This window comes from Rissa tridactyla, chromosome 5 (genome assembly GCF_028500815.1).
Source record: "Rissa tridactyla isolate bRisTri1 chromosome 5, bRisTri1.patW.cur.20221130, whole genome shotgun sequence".
NCBI lineage: Eukaryota > Metazoa > Chordata > Aves > Charadriiformes > Laridae > Rissa > Rissa tridactyla.
In genome coordinates this window covers 42,893,145-42,909,408 of record NC_071470.1, presented here as the reverse complement: position 1 = coordinate 42,909,408, position 16,264 = coordinate 42,893,145, and the positions used below count along the sequence as shown (strand labels likewise).

The 16,264-nt window shown below is 39.6% G+C and overlaps 1 protein-coding gene across 2 annotated transcripts in view; it reads right to left on the bottom strand.

Annotated features, from left to right (window-relative positions):
- The window catches only part of SPOCK3 (SPARC (osteonectin), cwcv and kazal like domains proteoglycan 3), a 287,250-nt gene that overhangs the window by 213,249 nt on the left and 57,737 nt on the right, over positions 1-16,264 (bottom strand). Inside the window, exons 1-2 of one of the 2 annotated variants that reach the window (XM_054204102.1) lie at positions 4,239-4,307; positions 3,928-4,101 (exon numbers count right to left, since the gene is read on the bottom strand). The exons of the other annotated variant lie outside the window; for it this stretch is intronic. Of the exons in view, the coding sequence (XP_054060077.1) occupies positions 3,928-4,101 (174 nt within the window). The 5' untranslated portion in view covers positions 4,239-4,307. Of the gene's footprint in view, positions 1-3,927; positions 4,102-4,238; positions 4,308-16,264 lie in introns of those variants that run through there. 2 annotated transcript variants of the gene reach the window in all.

The window sequence follows — 16,264 nt, the reverse complement described above, 5'->3', positions numbered from 1 at the left end:
ATATAGGAATTGCTTAAATTATGATCTCTTTGGAAAGAAAAAGTAAAAATCACTAACAAGCAAGTTAGATCATAAATAACTCTAAGTAGCAAGTAAAATTTACCATATAAAATATGTTTATTATACAGTCCTTTTAATGAACACAAATGGACAGGACGCTGTTCGCAAATATCAATGACTAAAATGAGTTACTCTAAATAATGCTTTACAGAAATAAAAATTAAAGTTTCTGAAAGGCTTTCAGATAGCAACACAACAGAATTACGGTTGTGTGAAATTTTGTCCGACTGGCTATAAAGACCACATAAAAACACAAAGTGATTATAAATGACAAAGCCATTATGTTTTGCACTAGGATTAAAAATATTACTGTTGTTTGGAATCAAGTCATAAAGAGAACAAATATTATTCCTATATTTTGTTTTTCTCCACAGATTTATAGCTTTATGAGTAATGAAGGTTTCATACATAAGATTTAGGATGTTCTCAAGTAGGAGAGTATAAATGCAATACCTTTAACCAATTACAGTTTTTAAAAGGAATAATCTTCACTTTAGACAAACTGCAGTTTATACATACATTTTTATCAAATGTCTGGTGCAGCCATCATAGAGAAGACCATTAGCACAAAGCACTATAAATGTAACAAAAAATATAACAAAAAAAAAAAGAGATTCCCCTAATTTAGCATCTACTAAAGAACCTCAAATCCCAAGCACGAAATAAATAAAGGATACGTACACATGGGCTAGGACATCCCAGCATCGTGACACTATTGGCTACTGAAGCAACCTACCCAGGCAGCTTGAAAAACCTTAATAAACACATCAATCCGGAGGCCTATTTTAGTGACAGACATAAGAGCTGCAGCTACTCAGCAACTGGACTGCAGCAGCACTAAGACTGGGTTAAAAACTCCTCCTCCCCAGCTACTACAGGCAAAAAGTAAACATATCGTATATAACCAAAATGTTTGACTCACAGATACAAGTTGAGGGAGTTGATATTTGACATACGAAGAATATACTCCCACCCCCATCTTTAAGATGGAAAGTCTCCTATTTAAGAAAGAGCCCATTCTCAATTTTTGCACAAGAAAGAGACATGAAAAGATAGCCTCTAACATGCACCTCATTTCCCACTGTTCCACATTAAGGCACAGTTCTTGCCTAGACTTATTTCGTTATTTTCAACAGATCTGTCAGAATGATCAAGATCTTTCAGGAGAATTGAAGTCAGTTACGGTTTTGCCTGTACAAAGTACTGAAAAGTTCTTAGCTAACATTATCATGTTAATAATAACCTTTACTGACAAATCTGACATTGTAGAGGATGTTAAGCTAGGTTGGGGTTTTGGGGGTTTGTTTTGGTTGGTTTGTTGTTTTTTTTTAATAAAAGATCACATCCTGGTGTATTCAGTTTTGAAAGGGCTCCCCTTCTGAATGACCACCTTCTTTCTCACTGTGATCTAAAACTCTAAGCAACTGAGCCAGTGAGCCAGAAGTCAGGGTCATTATCTTCCACATTAATCAGTCCTGTCAGTTAAGTCTTAAGTTAAGCCTTTAAATACTTCTTTTCACACCAGAATTCCATCTCACCCTTACATCTGTAGGGTATTTAAAGCCTGCAAAAAATATGCTACTCTCTGACCAGAGAATTAAGTCACAAACACAGGCCTCGCATACCTTTATTTTGATTTTAAGTCTGCAGGACAGGTACCCCTACATATGTCTAAAATGCACTTGTGCTGTTCCTTAACAGGAGACAACATTTGAATCGCTAATTAAATAGCTAATCACAATTTCAAAATGAACAAGTTACAGCCATACATTTACCAACTATATAAAACTGTAGGATGTTAATAAAACTTCTCCACCATGCTATATTTAAAGATGGTAATTGATCTGTGCTTCTTAGAAGTAAGATATCTTTCTAATACATTCTTGTGCAGGTAGATTAACTCATAATTTTTAATTTTTTTACAATTATATCTTACAAGTTACTGAAAACCATCCATGTTTTAAAGGGGAACCTTCTGAATTATTAGGACCATCCATAAATATTCCAGATCAAGTACCAATCAATAGGATATAAGCATTCTACATAAGAAATAAAAGCATATTCCTCACTGAAGTACCAGTCTTATAAAACTTAAACAGTATAAAAATAAATAAGCCAACAAATTTGTAAATTGTCTCATAAGAATCTGTATGCAGTATTTCCTCAAAGCAGTCACTCTTAAAACCCTTGGGGACACCTACTTGTCACAGAATAAATTATCTGGCTAATATCCAATATTACAGTATGTGTCAGTGGGCACCCAGGAGACAGGCATTAGAGAACACTTAGCTTCTTCAGCCTTGCAGGGTAGCCCTTACGTAAATGACTTTGCCCAATTATAAAACATAACTGATGTACTCATTTTGGAGTTTTCCAGCAGCAGCCTGCTAAAACATTTATATAGCACCACTTCTTTTTTTCCTAAAATCACAGGTCCCAAAGTACAGTACACTGCACAGGGTTGTTTTGGGGTTTTTTTCACATGAACATAGGTATTCAAGATATTCCAAGCAAACAAAAATACCTGAATACTAATTTGAGCATTCTCAAACACTAAAATTATGCTGCTTAACAGAAACTATTGGGGAATTAGTTCTCCCACAACTCTTCTTTCCTAGTTACTTAACATAAATAGCCAACTTTGCATCCCACATGCAACATATATATAAGCTAGGAAATGCATGCATCACAAGTACACTACAGCTCTCAGAAAAATAAAAGAGACTTCTTGGAGACATTTACTTCAGTCCGCTACAGCAAACGACAGTCACCGGCAGGCTGTAGCACAAGAAACCTGTTGACGCTGAAGTTGCAAACCAAATCAATGCTTTACACCAAATAAAAGAAAACTAGTAAGCAATACAGTAGACATTTACATCAGAAAATCATTTTGCATGCTTGGAATTCAGATTTTTTTAAAAGCGACATCAAAAAATGCAGGACATTGTAAGACTAAGGGAAGTGGTTTTCATTGAAAGAAATGTGAATGACTTTGGAAAAATGACTGGGTTTTACCTAACTTTGCAACAAACAGAGAATGAACCAAGTGCAAAAGCAAAGCATCCTAGAGGACCTGAGCCACTTTACAGTAAGTAGCAGGTTTGGTAACGGGAGAGATTGGGGTCAAACCGGGTCTGGTGTTCACGTACTCCCAGAAAGGGGCTCCGGACGCACCATTTATACAACTTACCGCCTCATTTAGCGGACTTCCCTGCCACCCTCCGCACTCCAACAATCCCCCGCCCCGGCTCTACGGGCTGCCCCTTCTCCCCCAGCCCGCCCTCTCCGCACTTCTGACAGCGGCAAGGTGAGACCGGGCAGTCCCCGCCGCACGCTGCCAGGCGGCGAGGGGGGCTCTGCTCCAGGCGGGGGAGATCACAGGCCCCCCACCATCCCCATCCCGGGCCGGCCTCGCGCCCGCTCCGGCGAGGAGCGGGGCCCAAGGGCCGCAGCCCTTCCCGCAGCCCCCGCTCCCGCTGCGGAGCGGGAAACGAAGAGGAGGAAGGACAAACGCAACTCCCCCAGCGACCACCGCCACCTTTTAACGGCTGGCGACCCGCAGGGCGGGAACCTGCTCCCGCGGCCCGGGCGCCCGGCACGGCCCGGGGCACACCGGGCGGTCCTCGCCGCTCAGCGGCGGCACCGCACCGGCAACTGCCCGGCGGGACCTCCCTCCTCCCGCCGAGGCGCCGTCGGGAATTAAAACAAAAATTAGAATTCGAGGAGGAGGGGGTAAGTTGAGGGGCTGCAACCCCAGCCCCGGCTACCTAAGGGATGCCCTCGGCCAACGGTGCCAGCCCGTCGGCCGCCGGGAAGCGGCGGGCCGGGCGCGGCTGCCGGCTGGCAGGGTGGAAGGGTAGAACTTACGTCTCGGAATTTGTTCCACTGCCCGACCTCCTTGTCGTACTGGGAGATGGTCGTGAGCCATTGTTTATCGTCCAGAAAATTGCCGCTGTCCGGTCTGCCCCCGGCCGCCGCCGCCAGCGCCGGGCTGCACCAGGCTGCCGCGCACAGGCACACCAAGGCTGCTACCTTGAGCATCTGTGCGAGAGGAGACACGAGGATGGGGGTTACCCACACCGCAGCCCGACCCCGGCCGGGGAGCTGCCGGCGGGGGGGACCGACACAACCGCCCGAAAGGGGCAAGGGGCGCGGAAGGCGGCGAGGAAGCCCCTCACCTTGCTGCCAGCCCCGCAACAGCGCTCCTCACCGGGGCCCGGAACAGGCGGCCCGCTCCCTCCCCGCACGCGCCGCCGTCTGCCGCCCTCCGCCCCGCGCGCCGTGCCGCGCCGCGCGCTCCGCCTGCCCCTCGCCCCGCCCCGCCCCGCCCCGCGCGCCGCCGGCTGCGACGCCGCGCCGGGGCTAACGGTCTGCGGGCGGACCCGAGGGGGTGTCGGCTGCGGACCCCCCTTCCCCCCGGTCCTAAGGTGAGCGCAGCGGGGCAGCGCCGGGGCTGGCCCTCGGATCTCCCGCCTCCTCCGGGAACGGCTGCGGGAGCGGGCGGGCCGCCGGCGGCGCGCCCCTCGTGGTCCCGCGCTGTGCCGCCGGCACCTCCAGGTGGGGGTGGAGGCCGCTGGAACTTTTCTAGCGCTGTGCTGGCACCTTGTACCCCGGCGGCGACAGTCCTGAGGCGGATACAGTCTTTAAAAACTCCCGGTAATTCCAAGATAAGACTTCCTGTACCTCAGGGGAAAGGAGACACGCGAGCGCTCACATCGCCTCTGGATGCTGATCTAGATACGTGCGGGCACTGTAATGCCTCCCGCGTTATTCCCTTTTGCAATAATCCTGCGCTCCTCCCCCTCATTCTGGATTTTTGCCTTTTAAACTGCAGCTGTATGTTAACTCAAAGCCTTCAGTGACATCCGGTTTCTTTCCCAAATTAGTTAAATTTAATTTAGAAATGAGCAAGGTGCATAAATAGTTCAATTACCTTTCCAGCATAGCTGACTCCATATTTAATTTCAAATTCCAACTGACGTCCCATTGACCTAATTCATCTAATTTTGTAACGTTAGCTTTATTCCCTAGACTTGAGTAACACTCTGCTTTTTAGGTCTGTATTGGCTGCACGTCACAAGGTTTTGGTAGCGGGAGGGGGACAGGGACTGCAGGGGTGGCCTCTGTGGGAAGAGGTATGGGGCTGTCCCGTGTTGGGGACATCTAGTTCCTGCCAACTCCACCGTGGAGGCACTGCGGGGCAGAGCTGAGCCCATCAGCAAAGCTGGTGGTGCCTCTGTGAAAGCGTAAGCTAAGAAAGGGCAGAAAATCCTGTGTGACGAGAGGAGGTGAGAAGAAAATGTAAGAAACAAGAAGGAACACCAAGGTCAGAGAGAGAGGAGGAGGAGGAGGAGATGCTCCATGGCAGAGCACTGCAGCCTCTGGAAGACACAGAACAGAGCAAAGGGATATACCCAAAGGAACTGTGGTGAGCCCACATTGGAGCGCATTCTCCTGAAGGACTGCAGCCCATGAAGAAGCCATGCCAGAGCAGAGGAAAAGCATGAGAAGGAAGGAATGATGAAGAGAAACCATTACATCCTGATTGTACACCCCCTCAGTTCCCCCTGTGCGGGTCAGGGAGAGGAGTCTGGAATGAAGTTCACCCTGGGAAAGGGGGGAGAAAACGTGTTGTTTTAATGTGTGTCTTCCTTTTTCCCACTACCCAAATTAGCAATTACAATTTTATTATAAATGGAAATAAATTGGTCTTTTCCAAGTCGAGTCTGTTTTGTCTGCAACAGTAATTAGTAAGCAATATCCCTGCTTTTATCTTAAGCCATGAGCTTTCTCATTCCCGTTCTTCCTATTTTCTCCTCCTGTCTTACTGGTGGGGGGGCTGCAAGCAGGTGGAAGTTTGGTGGTTAGCCAGGGCTAACCCACCACAAGGTTGCTAAGTATGTTAAGAGCGCACAACACTGCTAATATCTGAAAGTATTTTCCGTGGTAAAAACTGAGAGTTACTTTCAGACTTGAAACTAGGGCCAAGTCCATCAAGAGATTCTCAGATCTGATAAGCATAAAAATGCCACTTCATGCAAAAAGAGAAGTGAATATGAATTTGTGACTGATTTTAGCAAGTTTTGAGTTTGGTCATAAACTGTAACTACAGACAGGTAGTAAAGTATGAATTAAATTTGCTAACCTGCATCTTACACTACATAATACGTACCATTTTGTTCCTAAACCTGCATTGCTAGAATCAATGAGAATCTTGTCACCAGTCTGACAGATACAGAGGATGATTGCCAGATTAGGATTTATGTGCCTGACTCTGAAAATGCTACCTATCCAGAATGATATTATATTCTGTAATAAATGAATCATTCAAAGCAAAGGGATAGAGGGACTGCACAGAGGCTAAGTAAGAATCAATAAAACAGTCATGTTACTCTCAGGGCGGGTTATAGAGTCAGTCCCTTATACAATCATTCTCTGACAATCCAGTTTGTATTTGTCAGTCTTAATGTTAATTTCCTACAAATCACTTTGCCCTTTGGCAAAGAAGAAACTTCTCTATAAAGCTAATGATATTTTTTTTTTCTAAAGAATCACTTCTTTAAACTTTTTCAAAAGCATCCCAATCCTCAAATTTGTGGTTTCACTTACCTTAGCAATCCGGGTAATCTATTTTAGGTTTGCTTCATCTGTGTTTCACATTTTCATCCAGATAATGTTATTCAGTACTTTCAACTTACGTTGCGTCTTTCCATACTTAGAGAAGAGGAACAGAAGCAGCTGGGATTTGCATTCTGCAAAAATCCTTAGAAAAGGGAGCTCGGGTATGGTTTGGGTTTTACAAAAGTTTCACTGTGATTTCTCTAAAAAGTGATCTTCTATGACTGCAGTTTCTACTGACAACACATACTAAATGATCAATTATATGTAATTTTGGCTGAACCAAGCTATTTGAAGCCTTTAATAATTCTAAACATATTCCTTATAATTTGAAGCACTCTGATCTCCACATAATTGGTTTAAGAGCCTCATTCTGATCAAGGACTTTACACAAGTTGGTAATTCCATTTTTTCAAGCACACAAAAAATGATACTTGATTGAAATGGCATTTTGAAGATACAAAACTAAGAAGTTTTCTTTTTTCCCTCAATAGTTTCACTGCTATTCAAAGATTAAATTTATGTATCTTGAGAATTATTCTTTCCTTTATTTTAAAGGCACATGCATTTCTCACGGAAAATATATCTGTATTGTTACATACTGATGTGCCTAGCAATAGCATATTTAAGATGTGACAGGGAATCCAGTACCGCAGTAGTGTTAAGAGAGTAATACTAATGGTAACAGGTACATAATTTTAAATTGAGAGTTTAGAAACTGACTGATAGCTCTTTTCATCACTGTGCAGTTAAGAAACATTGCTGTTATTAATAAAAAGCTATCTCTCTTCCCAATTTCAAAATATTACATGTTTTCCAAGTTTTCTGTAATATAGATTTTTCAAATATTAAGACTTACTAGTTTAAAATCATAACTATTCAGGTTACTTTACCTCTGAGTAGCTGATGGAGCCTACAGGGAGATAGCAAAGAAGATGGTGTAGCTCGTAATATACCTGTATAAGATGGCAAGATTGTCATAAACAATATGGATTTGCATAAGGAAAAGGATGGAGTGGTGAAAAAAAGGGGGAGTATATATGTAAATATGTATTTTGTATACACATCTGTTACATGAAAGGGTGTTGGAATTATGTAATAGATGCACCAAGAGATATATTGGAAGAAGAGTTTGAAGGTATAGGTTAACGATGAAACAGAAGTGACATGCTGAGAAGTTATTAGGAAATACAAAGAAATTTATGCCCTGAACACTATGTCTCAAAAGTGCTTTACATGCTTCCTGCAAATGAAGAATGTGTTAATTTAACGCACTAGAGCATAGACTTAAGTTTATTCAAATATAACAACACAGTCCTTGCAGTTAAAATAATTTTTAGAAGTTATGCTGAAGGGAATCCCAAGGGAACTTCTAGCTATCCCATTGCCCACAAGCAAAACCAGATATACCTTGCACTCCTGGCAGATGTCGATCTAAATCTATTTTTAGACCACAGTGCCACCGTTGGTGGAGCCTCTGTCAGTGATTGAAACTCCACACTAATCTATGTCAGTGCCTTTTACTAGCCTAACTTCAGAAGAGGTTTCTGATACTTAAAACAAGTTTTTCTTGTTGCGATTTAAGTGTATAGGTTCTTATGGTGAATCCTATTCACCAAAAGCACGAAGAACACGTTACTATCTTCCTCTGTTCAGCACTCTTCTTGTATTGTAAACTGTTCTAACCCCATTCCTTATTTCCTCCCTGTGATATGTTTATTACCATATTTTTACCCTGTTCTTTTAATCTTATACCATGGGTTTGAGACTTATGATCTCTTTCTCTATTATCCTGTTGAATCTTTCAAATAGGACTACCTGTTTTTTCATTGTCAGTGCCTAGAACACTAGAATACCTCGTTTATGCCTTCCCACTGTTGAACAGAGTATAAACAGATATTATTTTGGCTTGATATGATTCGTTGTGTCAAATACATGCTGACTGCTATGCATCTTTTTGGTATCTTCCAGACACTTAGAAATAACATACTGAATTACCTGTCCCTGTATTTTCTAGAAATTAAGAGTAGGACAACAGGAGTTTCATTTTCTGACCCTTTTTCAATCCACTCTTTTGAAGGTCCCTTTTTTAAAAAAAGCCTTTTAATTTGCTTTTTTACAGTCGTCTGGTACCCCACTTGTTCTCTACAGTTTCTCAAAAGCAACTGCTAACAATTCTGAAATCCTTTCAGTTTTGTAAATATTCATGGGCAAAGTTCATAAGATGATTAAAATATCACATTTTTTACAAAGATTATGAAATGGAGTTGTTAGAGTTGCTACAGACAGTCTTATCTAAGACCTTTCTTTTTTTTTTTGTCATTGCTGTGATAGCTGAGCTAACTACCTAAATGCCATTGACGTTTGGTACATAGGTTTTAACTGATTGTTTCTTCCATTTCCCTGCTTGCTACATTATTCCTCCACAATGGGGCACTTCCCTTTCTTTTACACTTTTTATACTAATATGTACTATGTTCATAATTTCTCATTAACCTTGATGTCTTTTGCTAGCTGCATCTCAGCTTCCCCTTGGCTTTTGGTGCTTGTGTCTTGAACTGCTTTGAAATATTCATCTCTCATAATCTTCCTTGACTTTCATCTTCTACTTGAGGCCACTGCAGACTTCAAGATTTAATATATTTGGTTTTCTATGACTTTCCCTATTCTTCTGCAATTATTGTAATTTAATCCTTAATATTTTTCCTGTGGGGCAAATGCTCCAAGGTGCTCACAGTTCTCATTCTTCATGAATATGATTAGATTGCTAAACATCTGTGACACAACTACAGTCAAAAAGCCAGAAACCACAAACAAAGATCAGGAGAGCATAGGAGCTGAGGTGATCAGCATTAGCTACATATCCATCTGTGCTTATTGACAGTTTATATACCCTTCAGAATAAGGCATTGATTAATGGGTTTGTCCAAGATTGGGGGCAGAACACCATCTCAAGACAGGTCTGAGCAAAGTCCTTACAAGGTTAGAACTGAAAAAGATAACATCTTACTGGCGTGACATCTCTGTGTGACATCTCATCTAATCTTTCTGCCGTTCTATATAGCCCAAACAACCACATCAGAGGCAACTGGAGTTCACAAAGGTAAATCCTGGAACTCGAGCCTTCAAAAATAGGAGAATTTCATGGGCTTTGAGTTCATCTTCATCCAAAGCTTTTAAACACAGAAGGATCTGGCTTTTCATGTAATAAAAGCTGGAGAACTTTAACTTCCACACCAGCCTCAGCAGGTCATGTTTGACCTAGCCTATTCAAGAAAAATACCTTGTCCAGATACAAAATCTTCCTTTTTCACTTTGACTGCTGAATATTTTCAGTTGTTTTCATTGTCAAAGTTAAGGTTATATCTCTCAGAAAGCATGCAATGAAATTTTGTATTTCCTAATGTTCAAAAATTTGAAGCTCTCTTCATATCCAGTGAACAATTTAAACTTTGTATTAAAATTTGGAACACAATAATATGCAGTGTCTTGATGCCAAGGACGATCTTCTACATCTGCGTGTCAAATATTTTAGATGCAGTTTATTCATTATAAACTGACAAGTCTTCTCATTTGACTCTTCCCAGTAGTTCCCTAAAAATTCAGCTTTTCCTACCCCAGAGTTTCACGTAGCACACATCACAGCTTCTAGAAAAAGGCAAATGTCTCCCTGCACCCTAGTCCCAGACATACCCTTTCAAAACAAACACTTTATGCAGTAGATATTCTGTGAACAAAACAGTCATAACATCATAAGATGGATGGATCTTTTAACTGAAGTCATGTTAAAGCAATGCCTGTTAAAACTTTCATGTGTTATTCACAATCTCATTGAAAAAATAACTCCTAGTTTAGGCGTCTCTAGCTATATTATTTGTGCCTTCTTCAGAAGTACTCAGCTTCCATAACTGAGGTTGGGTTTTCAGACTTGACTACATTAAAGAATCAAAAAATGCCAGTCAGCCAGTAGAGCTTTCTGTGTTGGATGGTGACTTGTTTTAATCATATCACACTGTAAAATCTCAACAGAAGCAATTCAGAAGTTGGGTAGGACATAGGTACCCTTTGTGAGCTTTGACTTCTCTAAATTTCTTTCTTATTATTGAGAACATTTACGAGTTCAGGTTCCCTTATAAGCAGAGTGGACTCAGCTGCCACTGTATTCCCTTGATTCTATTCTGTTCCTTAGCATTCAAGACACACTTTGGAAATTCATATTTTTGGCTTTAGTGAACTTTGTCATTAGGAGTGTACATATTACGAGCTATATGATGGCTTTGTTCAGTTGTGTGATTTTATTCATTTAGGTCCCAAAAGGAGAAAAACTGTTTACTTCACAGTTTTCTATAATTAAGTAACCTAGAAGTTTAAGGAGTAGGTCAGCAGTTCTCTAATTCATACCCCCTGTAATTTGTTTTCCAAAGTATATGACTGGAGAAGGTCTTCCACACATGTTTTTCATCCTCAGCCAAAAATGACAAATAAGGATAAGCAAAGAGAATTAGCTACTTCTGTTACTTTTACCCACTGAAAGTTTCCTGTTAGCCCAAATTTATTGGTCAGAAGTACAGAGGTGCAATTTGAGTTACATTCAACAAAAGGTACTGTGGCTGATACTATGATGTGAAAAGTATATTGTTGCTGGGTGACCTTATTTTGTTATGGATTTTCAGGTCTGAAATAAATTATAAGAATAATTTTGCAAATCCACTTGTATAACTTATCTAAGCAAGTGCTTCTAGTGCAGGTAAAGCTAGAGGATGAAGTATGTAATGAAACTGTTTTTTTACAAATCTCAACCCACACAGTTACTATGCAGGTTAGGTCTTCATTCTTTTGAAGAAGAATGAAAATAACATGAAGAAAAATGCATGTTACATATCTGCAGATATGTGGGTTTTTTTTTTTCATTTTGTCTCTGAAACAAGCTCTCATGTTTTTCCTTACTATGGAGATAACCAGCATTTCTTAAGAAATGTCTCTTCATCATACGGTTTGAAAAATCCATGAATTATTCTAATCATTGCGGTTGATTAAACAGGTAGGGGTCCTTTCTGATTCTTCATTTACCACTTTTTCCTCCTTCTTGATAGTTCTGCACAGCTGGAGATTTTCAGCCCCATTGTAGCCTCCTCATCTTAGTAAAGTTCTTTTGGCATGCTAATTAATCTCCTTTCTAATATTTACTCTCCCTGACCACAAGCCATTGTCTGCTTTTACATCTTATTTTTAAGAGACAGGGTTCTTGAAATTCTTGAATGCCTCTCTTAACAATAGCTCTAAGCTATACATAATGTGGCAATCAAGAAAATTATTTAATGACAAATAAAATTCTAACATTAAGGCATTTTTCATTTTTTCAACATTCTACATGGCTCTGCTTGATTTTTTGGTGCAAAACTGAGTTTAGTTTTTTCTATTTTACAAAAATACTAATCAATGTCTGGCAGTCTACTTAATTATAAATAATTAAACCAATTTTTAATCAAATTTATCAAATACATAGATACTCTGCTTTATATCAGTTCATATTTTAGGCTTCTTTGAAATACCATTTGTTGAGAAATTAATGCTTTCCTGCAAAATGTTTTATGCATGAAATCCAAAGCACTGGATACGATACAACATATTTGGTTATTATATGTCGGACACTGCTATCTATCAAGCTATGTCTTCTGAATATAATGCATATTATTACACACTTCAAATGTATTCATTGCCATAAGTGTAATTTATGAAAAAAAGTTACTCTTTATCAAAATATTTTATGTGAGAAATAAAAGAAACTAGGCATATGGTTTTGGAAAGCAAAGATGGGTAACTGCAAAGTACTAATAGTTACTAATTTCTGATCTGATCTCTTGGTTCTAAAAGATGGAAATCTTTCCAAATTCAGATAGCATAACTATTTAAAGGAACCAAAATCTTCGCAAAAGCTAAGCTGATCAAACATAAGAACCATTTTGCCCCTTTCTTCTGTCAGCAACTGGACAAAGGGTATCCTGTGTCTTATGGTGATGACAGGTTGACTGCAATACTTTATTGATTAACTGTAGGCTGATGAATTAACCTATGGAATTAGCTAGCCACAGTGATACAATTTTGAGAGTTTGGTTGAACCCGCCATGCATCATCTACCTAAAATAACTCTTTACCTTGATGTAAATCTGGAGGACTACACATATACGAGAGAGTTTTGCTATGAAAGTCGTGGGAAATCAAGTATGAAGATTTATTGATACAACCATAATTAAAAAGCAAATGACGAGATTGTTTAGTTAGATTTTGGAGCAAAGTGTAAACATTAAAGGAATCTGTATTACAACAGGAGAAGAGGAGTCTTACTCACTTTTACAGTCAGATCACAAACCACATCTATTCTTTGGCTCTGTTTCTGTACCTACGTAAGACATTTCAGAATTGCATGGTTTTACTTTACTGGCATATTTTTCTTCTTCAAAACCACATCTTCTGTTGGAGCCAAATCCATTGCTAATCTAATACATAATTTGACAAGACTACACATTTGTGACCATTAAATTAATCTGTTTTGGGCCTGTAGGCACTATTACACATGCTGTATGTCTTACCTTGTTACCAAATAATTTAGAGGCAAGAGGAGGCTACACAGTTACGTACAATTTCTTTATAAATAACCTAGTCTAGATCTTTGAAATGCTCTCTTTTTTTTTTTTTATAAACTTGAGCTGTAATCATTAAACTTTCTTTGTAATTTAAAAGTAAATTAAATTCATCATAAATCTTGCAAAAAATAAGGTAGGATTTTTAGGCTATAACTCAGGAGAGGCTCTGCACATTTTGAATATCCAATTTTGAAATATGAAAATAGGAAATTTGCTGCAGGACAGAACCTTTCAATGACACATGCTTCACAGACCCTGTTTACAGAAATTGCATTTCTTAAAACCACCTATACCTTTTTCATCTTTCTGTCACTTGCTGTCTTTCAAAACCACTTCCTTCCAATTCATTTCCTTTTCTATGATTTTTCGGAATATAATAATTCCTTTCCATCTTTTGCTTCTCTCCCTCATGCTCTCACTTTCTTCAGTTGCCTGCTTTGGCAGTATTTTTAACTTAATAAGTAATCACATATGTGGGCTATTTCTGAAGTGGAAAATTGATGTGGAACAAGAACACCACAACAAAAACAACAGTGCTGTACAGTACAGTTGGCCTTCCAGATTATTGAGTTGATGAAGCTATTGGGAGTAGATTGGTACAAATTTATAAATTATTTGTCCAGCCAAATCTCTTTATACTGAGATGGTCATTTTGAATTGGCAGCAGTGTTTCACAATTGGCAGCTTGTCTTAATCAGGACATCTAGGAACTAAATTTTTCTATACGATCATTCTTCTTACTATTTTAATTTTTTCAACACCTTTGATACATTGAAAATCAGAAACAAGGTTCTGAAGAAAGAAAAAAAGAGAGAAAATACACTTAAGGCACTGAGGAAAGGAACTCCAGTTCCAGTCCCATGGTACTCCAGTTAACAGAGAATCCATTAAAAATTTAAAATCTGTTTGTGCAAAATAATTTTTTTCCTGTGGGATCCTAATTCTGCTTATACAGTGGGCATTTTCACATAGCAAAATTAATCACTTTATTCAACCAAATTGAAAGATTTCATTTTGTCCAAAAGTAACTGAACAGTAAGTTTCCAGGTCGGTCAGAATTAATTGGCTGCAATTTGTAGTTGCTGTATTTCAAAGACCAAGTTCCTCAGAGACCCAGTGTCTCTGGGACAGATGTGTGTCTAAACCTCAAAGGAGACCATGATGAAATGTAGAAGGTACAGTTTTGCCACAGAGCCTGGTCAGAGACCTGGAAATTTCTAACCATCTGGCTTCTTAGGTAGACCATAGGCAAGAACAGGAACGCAAAGCTTTTAGGCAATAAAGAAGTAATTTAGAGACATCAGTTGATGCAATTTGGCACACTCAAATTCTGAATATTCAGATTAGGTTAAATTAAAATTAACGTTTCAATTCAGAGCAATCAAAACACTGAAATTAAAAGAAAAAGCTATTTTTAAAGTTTGGATTCTACACAAAGTTTTAGGATATTGACTTTTCATCTATATTTGACATGGAAGAATATGTGAAAGGAATGAAATTTTTCACACAGTGAGGAGTTTGGAAAGCAGTTTATAAATCTATTCGAAACTTACATGCCCTTCACATAATGATGGTTTTCCTAGGATGATCTGGGTCAAAGGGCACAAGATACCACTGGGAGAATTAGCATAAATACAATCTCAAATCTAAATCCCTCTGAGATGGCAGTTTTTCCATGCTCTTAGCAAATAATTTCTTCCCAACATAGATCCACACTACACCAAATAGCTGTACATATACAGGAAGCGGGGTGTGTGTGTGTGTGTGCGCGGGGAAGACATTGCACAGCCTGTTGTTTGCCCCTCCACATCCAGGCTTTAATCCAGCTAGGTTTGACTAGATTTGTCAGATGACAGCTTAAACATTTCTAACTGAGGTTTTCTAGTCTTGAATGGGGATCACATGTTTTTCTACAGTGTATTTTGGTATTCTGTGTTGCCCCTACAAGCACCAGTGAAGATGCTAGCATCAGGCTGATGGTAACCCACTGAGCTACATTCTAGATTCAGCAGATGGAACCCCACCAGTAGACCTCAGTTCCTCTAGAGCCTCCTATAGAGCTCAACAGAAATGCAGAAAGGTATTTGCCCAACTGATGAAACTTCTTTCTTCCTTTTCTCTCTCTTCACATGTGTCTAGGCTGTATATTAGACCATAAGTTGACCTTCAATGAGCAGCTCTTCAAGGAGTCCCTGTTTGGATGTTTTATTAGCTTAAAACACTAGGTGCCTAATAGTTTCCCAGTTTATTAGAAAAAAATAATAGTATGTTAATACACAACACAGTACTTCCAAATCTTTTAAAAGATTTTAAAAATTGTGATTTTTCTCTATCTATGTCACCATAATCAATTATTATGGCTTATCCTTTTATTATATTAACATACGTCACACCCATCTTAACCATTCCAACCCATAAAAGTACAATAGCAAGTAATTCTGATCTCTCATTACTATGTGCTCTGGGTTGTTTTTTTGGGGGGGAGGTTGGGTTTTTTTCCCCCCCTCTTCTTCGGGTCACCAAGACAAACACCAAGGATATCAGACTTCCTTTTACCTTCAAACATTGTGCAAGACACACAGCTTCCCTATACCATAGATTAAAATCAATAACCTAGAGTACTTCTTTCAAGGTCCAGCATGCATCTCAAGGAGGCTGCTTGTGTTTCAAAGAAGCCTCTTATGCTCATTGTAGTTTCCCCAAATACCAAAAATAAGTTACCACTGAAAAACAAGAAAGAAAGAAAGAAAGAAAGAAGACTGGTCCTTCCAGGATTTTTTACTTGTTTGTACAAGCGCAGCTCTGGACTCTATACAGGAATTTAATTTTCACATGCCACTCTGATTTATACACTCAATAGCAAAAGGGAGAGTCAAGAACATAGAAGATGATAATTGGCAGCATATTTGAGAATCCAAACCCCAAACTATCAACACCTTTGA